Source organism: Brassica napus (genome assembly GCF_020379485.1).
Source record: "Brassica napus cultivar Da-Ae chromosome C6 unlocalized genomic scaffold, Da-Ae chrC06_Random_15, whole genome shotgun sequence".
In the NCBI taxonomy this organism is placed as follows: domain Eukaryota; kingdom Viridiplantae; phylum Streptophyta; class Magnoliopsida; order Brassicales; family Brassicaceae; genus Brassica; species Brassica napus.
In genome coordinates this window covers 19,630-36,363 of record NW_026014309.1, presented here as the reverse complement: position 1 = coordinate 36,363, position 16,734 = coordinate 19,630, and the positions used below count along the sequence as shown (strand labels likewise).

General features: G+C 32.4%; 4 protein-coding genes across 4 annotated transcripts; 3 read left to right on the top strand and 1 right to left on the bottom strand.

Moving 5' to 3' along the window:
• The first annotated feature begins 1,937 nt into the window (after positions 1-1,937).
• On the top strand, positions 1,938-3,579 carry LOC125594931. Its single transcript, XM_048770924.1, has 3 exons — positions 1,938-2,150; positions 3,010-3,498; positions 3,571-3,579. The coding sequence occupies exons 1-3, from the start codon at positions 1,938-1,940 to the stop codon at positions 3,577-3,579; spliced, it is 711 nt and encodes a 236-aa protein (XP_048626881.1).
• Positions 3,580-4,877: 1,298 nt separating this feature from the next.
• Positions 4,878-5,549, bottom strand: LOC106409132. The gene is made up of 2 exons (XM_048770923.1): positions 4,959-5,549; positions 4,878-4,886 (listed from the first exon to the last, which is right to left on the bottom strand). The coding sequence occupies exons 1-2, from the start codon at positions 5,547-5,549 to the stop codon at positions 4,878-4,880; spliced, it is 600 nt and encodes a 199-aa protein (XP_048626880.1).
• Positions 5,550-8,258: 2,709 nt separating this feature from the next.
• Positions 8,259-10,606, top strand: LOC106407023 (cysteine-rich receptor-like protein kinase 44). Its single transcript, XM_013847799.3, has 5 exons — positions 8,259-8,694; positions 8,774-8,984; positions 9,130-9,367; positions 9,469-9,619; positions 10,068-10,606. The coding sequence occupies exons 1-5, from the start codon at positions 8,494-8,496 to the stop codon at positions 10,458-10,460; spliced, it is 1,194 nt and encodes a 397-aa protein (XP_013703253.1). The 5' UTR covers positions 8,259-8,493; the 3' UTR covers positions 10,461-10,606.
• Positions 10,607-14,016: 3,410 nt separating this feature from the next.
• On the top strand, positions 14,017-15,605 carry LOC111210962 (transcription factor BEE 3-like). The gene is made up of 6 exons (XM_022711766.2): positions 14,017-14,480; positions 14,573-14,689; positions 14,804-14,869; positions 14,967-15,035; positions 15,129-15,206; positions 15,331-15,605. The coding sequence occupies exons 1-6, from the start codon at positions 14,106-14,108 to the stop codon at positions 15,412-15,414; spliced, it is 789 nt and encodes a 262-aa protein (XP_022567487.1). The 5' UTR covers positions 14,017-14,105; the 3' UTR covers positions 15,415-15,605.
• Positions 15,606-16,734: the final 1,129 nt, after the last annotated feature.

The window sequence follows — 16,734 nt, the reverse complement described above, 5'->3', positions numbered from 1 at the left end:
TGAAGATGATCAGGGAGGTTGTTGTGGTGGGTGGTTGGATTAGATATTTATCTCAAAAACCAAGTTGTTTGGTGTATAGAGGAGTGACTGGTACAAAGTCGTATTAATGCCAGCGTAAACAAGTCGTTGGCCGGGTCAATATCGTTTACTCAGTATGGGACACATAACTACTAAATACGCGTTATATTAAGTTCCGTTTTCATATTGTTGAAAGCATTTTTGCTTTTGACCAAAAGAAAACTCTGCTATTTAAAGTGTGATTATAAACAGCTTAAGAGAAAAAAATGTATGAAAAAAAGGAAATTAGGTGTTATTGGTTTATATATTTTGATTGATTTAGAAATCCATATAGTATTTATAAATCCAAGTAAAATATGTAAATCTGGAAGTTTTTCCTCGGATTTGAGTCTTTGTATTTTTAACTAAAAAATCCAAACAAATCAATTCAAATCCATTATAAAATCAAATATATTAGTAAATTCGTACGATTGAATAACACTTGATTTGATACAGAACTTATGAATCATTAAATCAATAACACATGATTTAATACAGATTTGAAAATTATAGAACCAATAACACTAGATTTAGTTCAAATTTTCAAATCCATTAAAATAACAAACAACTAATAACGCCTACTTAGCAATTAGGCAACGAAAGAGTCTACTCATATGAAAAGATTATTTGAATTCTAACAGCTGAATGTAAAGGCAAAGTCAAGTGGTCAAAGCTAACAAGTAATCCAAAAGTCAAGTCAATGCAAGGGACCTCATTGATTGGAAGCTCTGTTCTTGAACGTGCTAGGGCTAGTCGGCGGTCGGGTTGGGCCTAGCGCCTAAGAGAAACTCGGGGATTAATCGGAAATTATGCGGGGCAGAATTTTTAGATGGTTTACTGTGTTATAAAACATGTAATCTTAATTGTATGTAACATTAAACATTTTCATGTTTAAGATTATATAAAACACACAGATAGAATATATAAACTTAATATAGTGTATTTTCATCAAAATTATGAATATAAATGATATTTATAAAATTTTAGATCAAATAAAAAATAAAAATATTATTAAAAAATAAAATAAAAAAAAATAAAAATAAAATAAAAATAAAATAAAAATAGATTAGGCGGCTAGGCGGTCATTTAGGCGGTCTAGACGGAAAAAAATTGGATATCGATTTTTTAAACCGATTTGACATAAATCGGGGCGGAATAGTGACGCGTAGCGCCTGGGCGGCCGCCAGGCGGCCGATTTTTAGAACAGGGATTGGAAGATACCAGTCTCAGAAAGGAAAAACGCAAACATCTTTCTCGTAAGATTTTCCTCTTGGCTTGTGGTCACCTCATCGGCGGTCTCTTATAAAATATTCAAGCAATTAAAATAATAAAGTTAAAAAATAGGATAAATTAGGAAAATGTTAGAAATGTTTTTTGTTACGAAAAGAAAAAAAACTGTAACGAGACACATTATTTTCTGAATGGTTAAAAAAAATCTGATCAAAGGTTAATTTTTTTTTATAAAAAAGTAAATATATAAATAATATTAAATTCTTTGTATTTTATTATTAAAATACTCAAGTGAATATCTCTGTTATTGGAAATGCTTTATAAAGAAAAGGGAAATTTTCCTGTTGGACCACATCGAATTATTGTGATGTGTGTAAATAAAAGAAAAACTATACTGTATTTTTTTTTGATCAACTATAAAATCCTTGAATAACACGGATTAGACCCAAAAAATTCAGACCCAAATTCTTTTTTTTAAAGATTTTAACCAAAAAGAAAATAAAAATTAAATCTTTTCAAAAGCCGACCCAGGCCCGACCCAATTAAGTCACATATTCTCTGAAACCAAGAACACGTAAAAACCCGCTAACACTACAGTCGCCGAGAGATTTGTTCGTCGCGGTGGCTTCGCCATGAGGTTCCGATACGCCATGGTGTGTTCATCGAATCAGAAGCGGAGCATGGAAGCTCACGTTCTCCTGAATAGGCAAGGACTCGACGTAGCTTCGTACGGGACAGGGTCTCATGTTAAAACTACCTGGACCGTCTGCCAGAGAGCCAAACGTCTACGGTTTCGGACTCCTTACAAGCACATGTTCGATGAACTCAGGCGCAAGGATCCGAGCTGTATCCTATTCTCTCAAGTCTCTAATTCTTTATTAGATTCCAAAAGATGCTTTTGTTTTTATTCTTTGAGTTGTATGAGTCTTGTAGGCTTGTGGAGTCGTAATATGTCATGTTTTTAATCTATCAAGTCGTAATATGTCATGATGTATTCATTGGCTGAGGAACGATTGCAATCACTGAAAAACAACATAGGCGGAAACTTGTTTATAGCATCTCATTCTACTGAAGATATTGTACCATCATCAGTTCATGGTAGAGACTTGAGATGTTAAACGCGTTAAGTATTGAATCGTCTTGATATAATGTTAAGTTTATATTCTCGTCTAGATTTTAGAAGAAAGGACTTGCTAGAAACTCAAGAACTTGTTCATCCAAACACATTCCTCTGTTTGTAACGAGCTGATATTACAAAACAAATGTAATTCATTTTTCTATCTATTTGTTAAACTTCAAAGAACGTAATATAAAAGTTTTTTTTTTAAGACACTGTATTATATATAACAGATAGGTGACGCTACTAGTCCTTAACCCAAGCATTACTTCAGCTTTATTGTCATAGTCAAAGTTAACGTGTCTACATAAAACCCAACTCGTGTACCAATCAAATTAACCCAACCCCCTAAAACCCTGTATAGACAATTCAATGTTTCCAGCAAGTCCCAAGCCGTGAGATTAAAAAGATACGTCAGAAAGAAACCAATTACGAAAAGTCATTTTAGAGATTCTTCTTCACTATATATAACGTTATTTAGACCAACATACATCAAAAATAATAATGAAGACGAAGAGCCAAGAAACACAAGAAGACTCTCTTCAACAAGAGACTCGTCATCATCTTCACCAAATCTTCATCTCAATGATGTTCAAATCACGCAGATTCTTCCATCACCTCGTCTTATATTCGTTCTTATTGGTTTCGGGTTCGGTCTCGGCTTCCTACTCAACTTCCACATGAGAAACGTTTCTTTCAGCCCCCAACTCTTTCGTCTATCTTCTCCTTCCCTCTCTCCACAGCTTCAGCCGCAGCCGGAAAATTTAGTTATAGCTAACGAAACGGTTGTTCCTGAAGGGCAAAAAGGTCATTCTCCGGTGGAGTTTGAGAAGGTGAAGCATCATATCATGACGGAGGAGGAAGAACTCATGTGGCGTGCGTTGGAGGTTCAAGAAAGACCGTCGACGGTGAAGAAGAAGTGGGCGTTTATGTTCTTGACGAGAGGGAAGCTTCCTTTGGCTAAACTGTGGGAGAGATTTTTCAATGGCCATCAAGGCCTTTTCTCTGTTTACGTTCATACTAGTAACCTTTCTTACGTTGACGATGGTATTCCTGAAACGTCGCCGTTTTATCGTCGGAGGATTCCAAGCAAGGTCAGTCAATTTCGTCGTCATCTCACGATTTTATTTTGTATTTATTTTTTAATTTTTTAATTAATGATATAGCTAAATTAATCAGAGAAAATAAGGTTCGACTAAGATATTTGCATTTTTTAGAAAATCTTGGCATTTGGGGATTTCTTTCCTAAGATACTTATAAAATTAGTGTGGGTTCTACTGTCTAAGCATAACTTAGAAGGGAATAACACTAAACAAAAACGTATTTTCATAATTCCTCTATATATAAATATATTCTTTTTCAATTTGTCACGCCTTATATAGTGGTAATTATGAAGTAAGAATGATGATAGCAAAAAAAGAGAAATTCTTGTTCACCCCTAGATTACCAACAATAGTGTTTGAGTATTTGATATTTGATATCTTTAAAAAAAAAAAAAATTGAATATCCAATTAAATTATTTTTTTAAAATAAAACAATAAAATACATAAATAGTTACAAAAAATAAATAAATAAATATGTTAAACCAAAATACTAAACCTTAACCCTAAAACCTAAACCTAAACCCAACCTAAATTATAAATCATAAATCGTTGGAAAAACCTAAACCAAAATGGACATTAAAACTAAATTATATAAAAAACTAAATCTTATAACACTAAACCCTAAACCCTAATCACTAAACCCTAAACCCTGGAAACCCTGAACCCTTGGATAAATCATAAATTCTAATCAAAAATATTTAAAATTAAACCCTAGAGTTTATGATTTATCCAAGGGTTCAGAGTTTACCCAAGGGTTTAGGGTTAACCAGGGTTTAGGATTTAGTGATTAGGATTTAGGGTTTAGTGTGTTAAAAATTTAGTTTTTAATGTATGATTTAGGGTTTAAGATTTTCCAACGGTTTAGAGTTTATCCAAAGTTTAAGGTTAACGTTAGGGTTTAGGGTTTAGGGTATAGGGTTTAGTATTTTGCTGAAGATTTAACAATATTAATTAATTTATTTTTTGTAACTATTTTTATGTATTTTTATTATTTTATTTAAAAAAATAATCTAATTTGGATATTCAATTTTTTTTTTTTTTAAAGATATCAAATATCAAATACTCAAACACTATTGGTTGGTAAATCTAGGGGTGAACCAAGAATTTCTCTTTTTTGCTATCATCATTCTTACTTCAGTAATTAACAAACTATATAAGGCGTGACAAATTGAGAAAAGAATATATTTATATATAGATGGAAATTATGAAAATACAGTTTGTTAATTTTGTTATTCCCTTCTAAGTTATGCTCTAGACAGTAGACACCACACTAATTTTATAACGTATCTTAGGAAAAAGAAATCCCCCCAAAAATGCCAATATTTTCTAAAAAAATGCAAATATCTATAGTCGACCTTATTTTCTCTGATTTAATTTAGCTATATCAGTAATTAAAAAATTAAAAATAAATAAAAAATAAAAATCGTGAGATGACGACGAAATTGACTGACCTTGCTTGGAATCCTCCGACGATAAAACGGCGACGTTTCAGGAATACCATCGTCAACGTAAGAAAGGTTACTAGTATGAACGTAAACAGAGAAAAGGCCTTGATGGCCATTGAAAAATCTCTCCCACAGTTTAGCCAAAGGAAGCTTCCCTCTCGTCAAGAACATAAACGCCACTTTCTTCTTCACCGTCGACGGTCTTTCTTGAACCTCCAACGCACGCCACATGAGTTCTTCCTCCTCCGTCATGATATGATGCTTCACCTTCTCAAACTCCACCGGAGAATGACCTTTTTGCCCTTCAGGAACAACCGTTTCGTTAGCTATAACTAAATTTTCCGGCTGCGGCTGAAGCTGTGGAGAGAGGGAAGGAGAAGATAGACGAAAGAGTTGGGGGCTGAAAGAAACGTTTCTCATGTGGAAGTTGAGTAGGAAGCCGAGACCGAACCCGAAACCAATAAGAAACGAATATAAGACGAGGTGATGGAAGAATCTGCGTGATTTGAACATCATTGAGATGAAGATTTGGTGAAGATGATGACGAGTCTCTTGTTGAAGAGAGTCTTCTTGTGTTTCTTGGCTCTTCGTCTTCATTATTATTTTGATGTATGTTGGTCTAAATAACGTTATATATAGTGAAGAAGACTCTCTAAAATGACTTTTCGTAATTGGTTTCTTTCTGACGTATCTTTTTAATCTCACGGGCTTGGGACTTGCTGGAAACATTGAATTGTCTATACAGGGTTTTAGGGGGTTGGGTTAATTTGATTGGTACACGAGTTGGGTTTTATGTAGACACGTTAACTTTGACTATGACAATAAAGCTGAAGTAATGCTTGGGTTAAGGACTAGTAGCGTCACCTATCTGTTATATATAATACAGTGTCTTAAAAAAAAAACTTTTATATTACGTTCTTTGAAGTTTTAACAAATAGATAGAAAAATGAATTACATTTGTTTTGTAATATCAGCTCGTTACAAACAGAGGAATGTGTTTGGATGAACAAGTTCTTGAGTTTCTAGCAAGTCCTTTCTTCTAAAATCTAGACGAGAATATAAACTTAACATTATATCAAGACGATTCAATACTTAACGCGTTTAACATCTCAAGTCTCTACCATGAACTGATGATGGTACAATATCTTCAGTAGAATGAGATGCTATAAACAAGTTTCCGCCTATGTTGTTTTTCAGTGATTGCAATCGTTCCTCAGCCAATGAATACATCATGACATATTACGACTTGATAGATTAAAAACATGACATATTACGACTCCACAAGCCTACAAGACTCATACAACTCAAAGAATAAAAACAAAAGCATCTTTGGAATCTAATAAAGAATTAGAGACTTGAGAGAATAGGATACAGCTCGGGATCCTTGCGCCTGAGTTCATCGAACATGTGCTTGTAAGGAGTTCCGAAACCGTAGACGTTTGGCTCTCTGGCAGACGGTCCAGGTAGTTTAACATGAGACCCTGTCCCGTACGAAGCTACGTCGAGTCCTTGCCTATTCAGGAGAACGTGAGCTTCCATGCTCCGCTTCTGATTCGATGAACACACCATGGCGTATCGGAACCTCATGGCGAAGCCACCGCGACGAACAAATCTCTCGGCGACTGTAGTGTTAGCGGGTTTTTACGTGTTCTTGGTTTCAGAGAATATGTGACTTAATTGGGTCGGGCCTGGGTCGGGCTTTTGAAAAAGATTTAATTTTTATTTTCTTTTTGGTTAAAAATCTTTTAAAAAAAAGAATTTGGGTCTGAATTTTTTGGGTCTAATCCGTGTTAATTCAAGGATTTTATAGTTGATCAAAAAAAATACAGTATAGTTTTTCTTTTATTTACACACATCACAATAATTCGATGTGGTCCAACAGGAAAATTTCCCTTTTTCTTTTATAAAAGCATTTCCAATAACAGAGATATTCACTTGAGTATTTTAATAATAAAATACAAAGAATTTAATATTATTTATATATTTACTTTTTTTTATAAAAAAAAAATTAACCTTTGATCAGATTTTTTTTAACCATTCAGAAAATAATGTGTCTCGTTACAGTTTTTTTCTTTTCGTAACAAAAAACATTTCTAACATTTTCCTTAATTTATCCTATTTTTAACTTTATTATTTTAATTGCTTGAATATATTTTATAAGAGACCGCCGATGAGGTGACCACAAGCCAAGAGGAAAATTCTTACGAGAAAGATGTTTGCGTTTTTCCTTTCTGAGACTGGTATCTTCCAATCCCTGTTCTAAAAATCGGCCGCCTGGCGGCCGCCCAGGCGCTACGCGTCACTATTCCGCCCCGATTTATGTCAAATCGGTTTAAAAAATCGGATATCCAATTTTTTTCCGTCTAGACCGCCTAAATGACCGCCTAGCCGCCTAATCTATTTTTTATTTTATTTTTATTTTATTTATTTTTTTTTATTTTATTTTTAATAATATTTTTATTTTTTATTTGATCTAAAATTTTATAAATATCATTTATATTCATAATTTTGATGAAAAATACACTATATTAAGTTTATATATTCTATCTGTGTGTTTTATATAATCTTAAACATGAAAATGTATTAATGTTACATACAATTAAAGATTAACATGTTTTATAACACAGTAAACCATCTAAAAATTCTGCCCCGCATAATTTCCGATTAATCCCCGAGTTTCTCTTTAGGCGCTAGGCCCAACCCGACCGCCCGACTAGCGCCTAGCACGTTCAAGAACAGAGCTTCCAATCAATGAGGTCCCTTGCATTGACTTGACTTTTGGATTACTTGTTAGCTTTGACCACTTGACTTTGCCTTTACATTCAGCTGTTAGAATTCAAATAATCTTTTCATATGAGTAGACTCTTTCGTTGCCTAATTGCTAAGTAGGCGTTATTAGTTGTTGTATTTTAATGGATTTGAAAATTTGAACTAAATCTAGTGTTATTGGTTCTATAATTTTCAAATCTGTATTAAAATCATGTGTTATTGATTTAATGATTCATAAGTTCTGTATCAAATCAAGTGTTATTCAATCGTACGAATTTACTAATATATTTGATTTTATAATGGATTTGAATTGATTTGTTTGGATTTTTTAGTTAAAAATACAAAGACTCAAATCCGAGGAAAAACTTCCAGATTTACATATTTTACTTGGATTTATAAATACTATATGGATTTCTAAATCAATCAAAATATATAAACCAATAACACCTAATTTCCTTTTTTTCATACATTTTTTTCTCTTAAGCTGTTTATAATCAACACTTTAAATAGCAGAGTTTTCTTTTGGTCAAAAGCAAAAATGCTTTCAACAAATATGAAAACGGAAACTTAATATAACGCGTATTTAGTAGTTATGTGTCCCATACTGAGTAAACGATATTGACCCGGCCAACGACTTGTTTACGCTGGCATTAATACGACTTTGTACCAGTCACTCCTCTATACACCAAACAACTTGGTTTTGAGATAATATCTAATCCAACCAAGCCACACACAACCTCCCTGATCATCTTCACTACACGAACCAACAGAGATGGTTCGCCGTCTTTGCGGTGGCTTCATGGCGTTACTGAAGATGTGTGGTGGTCATAACGCTTCTGAGGGAGATTTATCAGCCGAAGACGGTGGTGAAGACCGTGGCATCTTCTATGATCTCCAAGAGCTTGAAATAGCGACTGACTCGTTCTCCGAGAAGAACCGACTCGGACATGGAGGGTTTGGTCCTGTCTACAAGGTAACTTATAAGACAATTATGTTTTTGTCTCTTCTTTAGAAGTTATGTTTCTTTGATACGAAGACATTGTAATGAATAGGGATTGATGCCAAGTGGTGAAGAAATAGCTGTGAAGAAGCTGTCGTTGAATTCGAGACAAGGGTCGAGAGAATTCATGAACGAGGTTAAGCTCTTACTTAGGATTCAACATAAGAACTTGGTTTCGTTGCTTGGTTGTTGCTTCCACGGTCCAGAAAAGATGCTGGTTTACGAGTATCTCCCTAACCGGAGTCTTGACTATTTTCTCTTTGGTACATCTCTTAATTTTCAATATTCTTCTTATGAAATGTCCGGACAAACCAATATCAAGCCGTACTAAATCATTGGTTCTGTTCTGTTTGATTCATTCAGTTCAATCCGGTTTGGTTTAATCTTTAATTTCTCTGTAATTATCAGATAAAACCAATCCCGGTTTACTTGCCTGGTCCAACCGATGGCAAATAATTATAGGCGTGGCAAGAGGACTGTTATATCTACATGAAGAAGCTCCGGTTAGAATAATCCACAGAGATATAAAAGCCAGCAACATTCTTCTAGACAATGACTTGAACCCGAAAATCTCTGATTTTGGTTTAGCCCGGTTATTCCCAGGAGATGGCACTCATACTAATACCTTTAGAATCTCGGGTACCTAGTGAGTACACCACAATCTCTAATACCTGAAACAAATGTGAATGTTGTTGTATGTATGCATCATTATTCATTAAGCGAGCTAATGTGAGTGGTCATGTGCAGTGGTTACATGGCTCCTGAATATGCCTTGCACGGCCTATTATCGGTTAGATCAGATGTTTTCAGCTTTGGAGTATTGGTCTTGGAGATAGCCAGTGGAAGAAAGAACCACAATCCTCGTCTTGGACCAGAAATGGCCGATCTCTTGAGCTATGTAAGTTCTAATCATACCATGAACCGCCATACAGAACCGGTTCTAAACATAGCTAAGTGAAATATTAGTTTTGGACTCCAAAAGTTTTTGAGTTATATAAATATAGGTTCTCAAATAATTAAAAGAAAACATTTTACTCAAATCTTTATTAAATGATTAGTAAATGACCCCAAAATCTCAGTGTCGGTTCTGGTTTATGGTTTTGCACAACCTAGACAAGTTAATGAAGTTTGTCATAAATTTAGGTTCGTTATGGTTTTGCACAACATAGACAAGTTAATGAAGTTTGACATAAAAGTTAGGTTCTAATCTCATTATACAATACTAGTGGAATTAGGAACCAATCCTAATAACAATATGTTATGTCCATTTGGTTGCTAATCAGAACCGTGAACTACTTAAACGGTCATTACTTCAAACCGGAGTTTATATATGTATGATTATACAGACGTGGAAGATGTACCAAGAAGGAAAAATTCTAGAATTGGTGGATCAATCTCTAGCAGGAGCATACAACCGCGACGAAGCAGCCACATGTTTCATTATAGGGTTACTCTGTTGCCAGCAAATCACATCAAACAGACCGGATATGAACACGGTTCATCAAATGTTGTCGAGCGATTCATTCGATATGCCTAAACCGGGTCGTCCTGGACTCCAAGGTCGTAGAGGAGGCGGCAATGCAAGTACCGGTACTGGTTCAAAAAGTTTTGGATTAACGGGGAGCGAACCAAGCAGCTTTAAAAGTAGAAGTGGAGGACGAGCGTCTGGACCGAATAGCGTCGTTGAGGAGCACTCGAGGACGTCCATTTCCATGTCTTCCTTTGCCGAAGGCAGATGAATCTTAATTTTTTTTTTAAGAATCTTTAATTTTGTAAATGCCCCCTTGTTTACGTGCGGTGTATATATTTACATAAGAGGGTAATTATATATTATATGGAGAAAAAGACAAAAATATCATTAAATCAAGTTTTTGTTCCCAAACTAGCATTCAAGTTCAAAAGTCACAAAAATATCATTTAATGTTTTATCAAAAGTCACAAACTTAGGGTTTAGGGTTTAGAGTTTAGGGTTTAGAGTTTAGAGTTTAGGGTTTAGGGTTTAGGATTTAAGGTTTAGGGTTTAGGGTTTAGGGTTTAGGGTTTAGGGTTTAGGGTTTAGGATTTAGAGTTTATGGTTTAGGGTTTAGAGTTTAGGGTTTAGGGTTTAGAGTTGAGAAATGAGTTTTTGGGATAAGATTTCAAATTTTGAAAAATTAAAAAATTAAAATTTTCAAAAGATAAAATGCTATTTTTGTCATTTTGGTTTTTGAGTGCTATTTTCGTGATATAAACTTAGAAATGTATTATTTTGGAGATTTGTCCTATTATATATTATATGTTTATGGATCCTATAGCGTTTTCATTAAAACAATACTATTAGTTTAATTTGCATTATGGAGTCGTGTATTAATAGTGGAGCTGTTTTAGACTAGCTAAGTAATAAATTTCTGTAAGTACCAGTGATTGCAACTTACCAAAGAGGAACAGTTCGGCACTAACCTACTGAACGTCGTATGACTTTTATCATACTGTTTTGAGATGTTTGATACTGGCCTTTCCAATATGGTAAAACCGAACCGTACCAAACCGAACTGAACCGAAATAAACCATATGGTGTAATTTTGGTATATACCATATAAACTGAATAGATATGATTTTATAAAACCGTAGAATTTGGATATGGTTTGGTTTATGACCGATTAAACCGAATAAAACCGACCAAAAGTAGAAACATGTAAATATGTACATATTTTATAACGTCACATAAAAATCTATCTGTTATAAATAACATTCTTTTGTTAATAATTATTACCATATTTTTTTTAGTTATTTCAGGTAACCAATAGTATTTGGTTATTTCAAATTTGATACGTTTTAGAAAAAGAAATAAAATATTGTTAAGTTACATTATGTTTTTAAAATAAAAAGGTAAAAGAAAATAAATAAAAAATAGTAGTAACTACAAAAAAATATTTTTTAAAAAAATATATCTTAAACCCTAAACCCTTGGGTAAACCCTAAACCCTTGGATAAATCGTAAACTCCAAATAAAAAATAGTAAACACTAAAACACTAAACCTTAAACCTTAAATTATAAACCATAAACTCTTGAGTGTTTTAGCGTTTTTGATTTAGAGTTTAGGATTTATCCTAGGGTTTAGGGTTTATGATTTAGGGTTTAAGATTTAGGATTTAGGGTTTATGATTTATGATTTACGATTTAGTGTTTTGCTGACGATGTTAAAAATATTTTTTAACAAAATATTTATTTGTAGTTACTACTATTTTTTATTTATTTTCTTTTAGCTTTTTTATTTTAAAAACATAATATAATTAGACTATATTTCATTTTTTTTAAAGATATCAAATATGAAATAACACAATCCTATTGGTTGGTGAATCTAGAGGTTCACCCTAAGAGATGAACCCAATAATAAGTCTTTTTTTTATAGTAATAAAGAATCCTAATTTGAAAAACATTTAAAATATAATTAAATAACAATTCATCGCAAGTGAGACTTTTTATTTTCTTAGTCTTCTTCTTTTAATTATTTTGCTTTCCTTTAGCATTGATTAAATTGGAGTGAATGTTATAAATTTGATGGATAATAACTAGAAAAAATTCTTCGCAGCTTTTTTTTTTATTTATATACGAACAGAGTTTCACTCGAAGAAGCATGACTTTGATGAACACTAAATATAGAAGAGTGGAAAAACTTTTCTTTCATACTTCTCTTTTGTTTTTTATTTTTATTTTCAAAATTTTGAGCTTTAATTTTAATTCTAGATTTGATTATTTCATCTGAAGGTATAAGCTTTTTTTTTTTTTGTTCTTTTATTTGAAAATATAACATTTTTTAATAAATGGTTGCGATGACAATATGATTCTAAAATTTATATAATATAATCTCAAACTAAATAATTATGTTTTGGTATAAAACCGAATAAACTAAAAATCGATTGTATAAAAACCGACCCGAACCGAAGTAAATATGGATTTAGAATGGTAGTTATATTTTACTAACCGAAATACCGGAAAAAAAACACCGAACCGATATCCGGATTGAACACCCCTATTTGATAGTAAGTAAAGTTTCACAAACAATTCTAGTAACCTATTATTTAAATATTCTAAATCAATTTATTTATCCTATAAAAATTAATTTTTTTCATCAAAAACCTGTAACAAGTATAATTTCTTTCATCTAAAACCAAAACTTATCAAGTCTTGTAGATGTGGTTTACCTTTTATTGGTTTCTAATATTGGGTTTGTCATATGTATGTGTGTATATAGATGGCCCTAATAAAATTTATAAAACACACTAGCTTCTAATTCTGATGATCTTATATATATAGTTTAATTTGTAGTTGGACTGCCATTGCTAATTTACAAAACCGAACAGAAATAGAGTCGGATATTTATGATTCTCTCCTCAAGCCCATCGTTATGCATAAAGTATTAGTATATATTTTATGTAGAACTTATTGTGGTAGTATGCATCTTGCATTTGGTTTTTGTTTTCTTCGATATTATGTTGGGTTATTCTTTGTTGAAGTTGATTGTTGCTTATGTGCCATCAGTTGCGTCTAAATTAAATAATACTTTTACTTTTGTTTAGTCGAACCCTTTTAGGAATTAGGATACTTGTCAATCAAAATACATTGAAGATCTTATAAAAGTAGGGTTCGTTGGCGCCATTGGTCATAGTTACCTTTAATTCTTTGTTTTTTTTTTGGAAAGGACTCATTCTATTAATCTGGTACGTAAGTTAAAAAAGATTCAAGGGGTTAAACAAGGTTTGGCAAAACATGCATTCAAAACAATGACTGCTTTTTCCCTCACGTTATTGACTTTGCTATGTCAGTTTGTAGCTACACTAGCAAATAGCATTGCTCAAAATCAAAACTAGCTACAAGATAGGAACCTAACTCCAAAGTAAGAATCCTGAAGAAAAACTTGTTCAATCAGCCGTTAGAAGAACTAATTAACATACGTAGCTAAACAGAAGACTTTGGAACCTGGATACATTGACTAAACACAATAACATAACTGCAGTTCAGTATCCATTACCAATTGAACTAAAAATATTTTGAGGTCTTAAGTTCTTCCCCCTTGAGAAGTTGCTTAAACAGAGCTCATAGGTCCCAGTACCAAACACTGGCCCACTTTCTCTATTTGGATATATCCCCTGATAAATTTAAAGGACCCACTCCATTACAAAACATCCCCATAACTCACTTTCATTGGCCTTCCCTTTATTTTCTACTATTGTCTTTTTATCTTATTTTTTACATCCACTATTATAAGTCCAATTTGTTTATTATTTTAATTTTAAGAAAAAAAAAACAGCGTCTATATATAAACAGAGTTACTCGAATGAAACAAGCAACTCCCCATTTTGAAAAAAAATAATATATCTTTAAAACATTGGAAACTCAAGTTATGGCGAATCTCTCTTCTGATCTTCAGACATACACCGTGGATGATCCCATAACTCAACTTGCAGAACTCAACAACACTCTTCATCAGTTCCAAACGATGTTTGCTCCTCCTTTCTCTTCTTCTCTGGATTCTCTCTTCTTTCATCATCATCAACATCAACCGTTACCAGATCATTTTCCCGGAAAATCTCCCGAGAATAACTTTCATCAAGGGGTTTTCATCCCTTCTAATATTCACAACAAAAATGACGACTCGTCTCTCGATTCCAAGAAGAGAAAAACACTAATGGCGTCCATGTCTACGTCGGAGAACAGTGTCTCTGATCAAACCTCTTCTGCTCAAGTTTCCATTAATGGAAATGTTCTGACCAAAAATGTATTTAACTAACCTCAAAACCCTAATTTCACATATCAACTATACTATCAATTTCCTTTGTTCTAACCTTTTTGTTCTTATTAAAATCTCAGAATTCCTCAAGGAGAGGGAAAAGGCTGAAGAATATAGAAGATAAGAAAGAGAGGGAAGTTGTTCATGTTAGAGCCAAAAGAGGTCAAGCCACTGATAGCCACAGCTTAGCAGAGCGGGTATAAATTAATTACTATATCAAATGTATATTGATTAATCCGATACTGTTAACCGTAAATTGTATATAAGTGAAAATTATTAGTTAAGAGACTTTCATATTTATTGAACTTCAGGTTAGACGAGGGAAAATAAACGAGAGATTGAAATGCTTGCAAGATATAGTCCCCGGATGTTACAAGGTGGTTATAAGAAATTTAAACCAAACTATTTAAACTTGTTTAGACTATAACAATTTCTTGGCTTAACTATTTACTGATTATATGTTTGGTGATACAGGCAATGGGAATGGCCACGATGCTGGATGAGATAATTAATTACGTCCAGTCGTTACAGAACCAAGTCGAGGTATGAAGATTATGACAGTTTTTGTAATTATCTTAACTCCCTTCGTTTAACTACCTACTAATGCGTGTTCTTTTTTTCTTAATGTGGAATCAGTTTTTATCTATGAAGCTTACAGCAGCGAGTTCTTACTATGACTTTAACTCAGAGGCTGATGCTGTTGATTCCATGCAGGTACAGAATCTCGAGTTTTAATTAATTCGTCTAGTGAGTAACTTCTTAATGTTTTATAGTATGTGGTTATTGTTAAACTATAGGGTTTAACTAAATTTTAATATTAAATAATTAATATTTGCAGAAGGCAAAGGCACGTGAGGCAGTAGAGATGGGGCAAGGGAGGGATGGGAATACTGTCTTCCATTCATCATCATGGACCCTTTGACTTTTGTTTTTTTTCTCTCGCTTTTTGTTGTCTTTCAAAGTTATCCTCTTTTGGATAAAAAAATACTTAAAAGATTGATTTCAATAATTTGGATCCAAATGATGATATGTATACTGTGTAATGTCGACATTTTAAATTTATTGCATAGAGAAGAGACTGCAATCAATTAGATTGGACAGTGACACATGTTCTATGGGGATCTTATTAAGTTTTTAACAGTACAAGTTTTCGGCATTAAATTGGTATTTTACTAATATATCTGAGTGTTCCATATTTTGTAACTTGAACACTAACTTATAATACAAGTTTAAATTTAGTTGTCATGTTATATATGGCTTTTAAAATATACATATCTGAAAAAAATTAAACCTTTAAAATGTTACATTGTGGTTTAAAGTACAAAAAAATTAATATATTAAAAGGATTGTAACTGCCATAAAACTTAATCAGATCCAACCACTATTGTTTTGCAGTATGATTGGTCTATAAAAAAGTATTTTGAAAATAGTACATACCTCAGCAATCACACTTTTAGAGAATGGGCATGGGTTATCACTTATGAGTCAGTCATGAGGAACGTTGTTTATTTCGATATTGTTAGTTAATAATAAGATCAGACATATCTAAGTAGGGTTAGTTTAATATATACAATATTACATATTAACTGTTACTTTTTGAGTTGATTAAGTTAGTATAACATGAACGATGAATTATTTTTGAATTGTTATGTAGTATAAGAGTATGCCCAAGCTATACTTGTTTTTTTTAAACGCAACTTTTTCATTAAGTTCAACTTGCTTGATTACAAATAATAGAGGGAATTGTCCATCCTCATCAAATATAAAGGTTTTTTCACTCCAACACATACTTTAAAACTTCAAAGTTTAATACTTCAACTTTAAAAGTTTAAGTTTCATACTTATTACATCTAAATCCTTGTAATTATACATCACACAAACAATTTTAATAATTTTACTTTTATCACTTTAGTCCATAGAGTTTATATCTCATAAATATAAAATTTATTTTTCACAATAAAACTATACATACACTTAAAAAAAATATATATTAGTATACGGAAATAGATTACATAGTTTTAACATCAATTTTACACATTACATTAATCAGATTTAATACAAATGATATCTTATAATTTATGTCTCATTTGTTTTTATATTCTTTTATTATTCATATAATATTTTATATTTTAATGTAGCATTTTATTAATTAATTTTATAGTTGTTTTAAAGTTTAAAAAGTAAGACTAATTATGATTATATCTGAAATTTAAACCGTAATTTTTGAGGTTTCGTGTAAAGT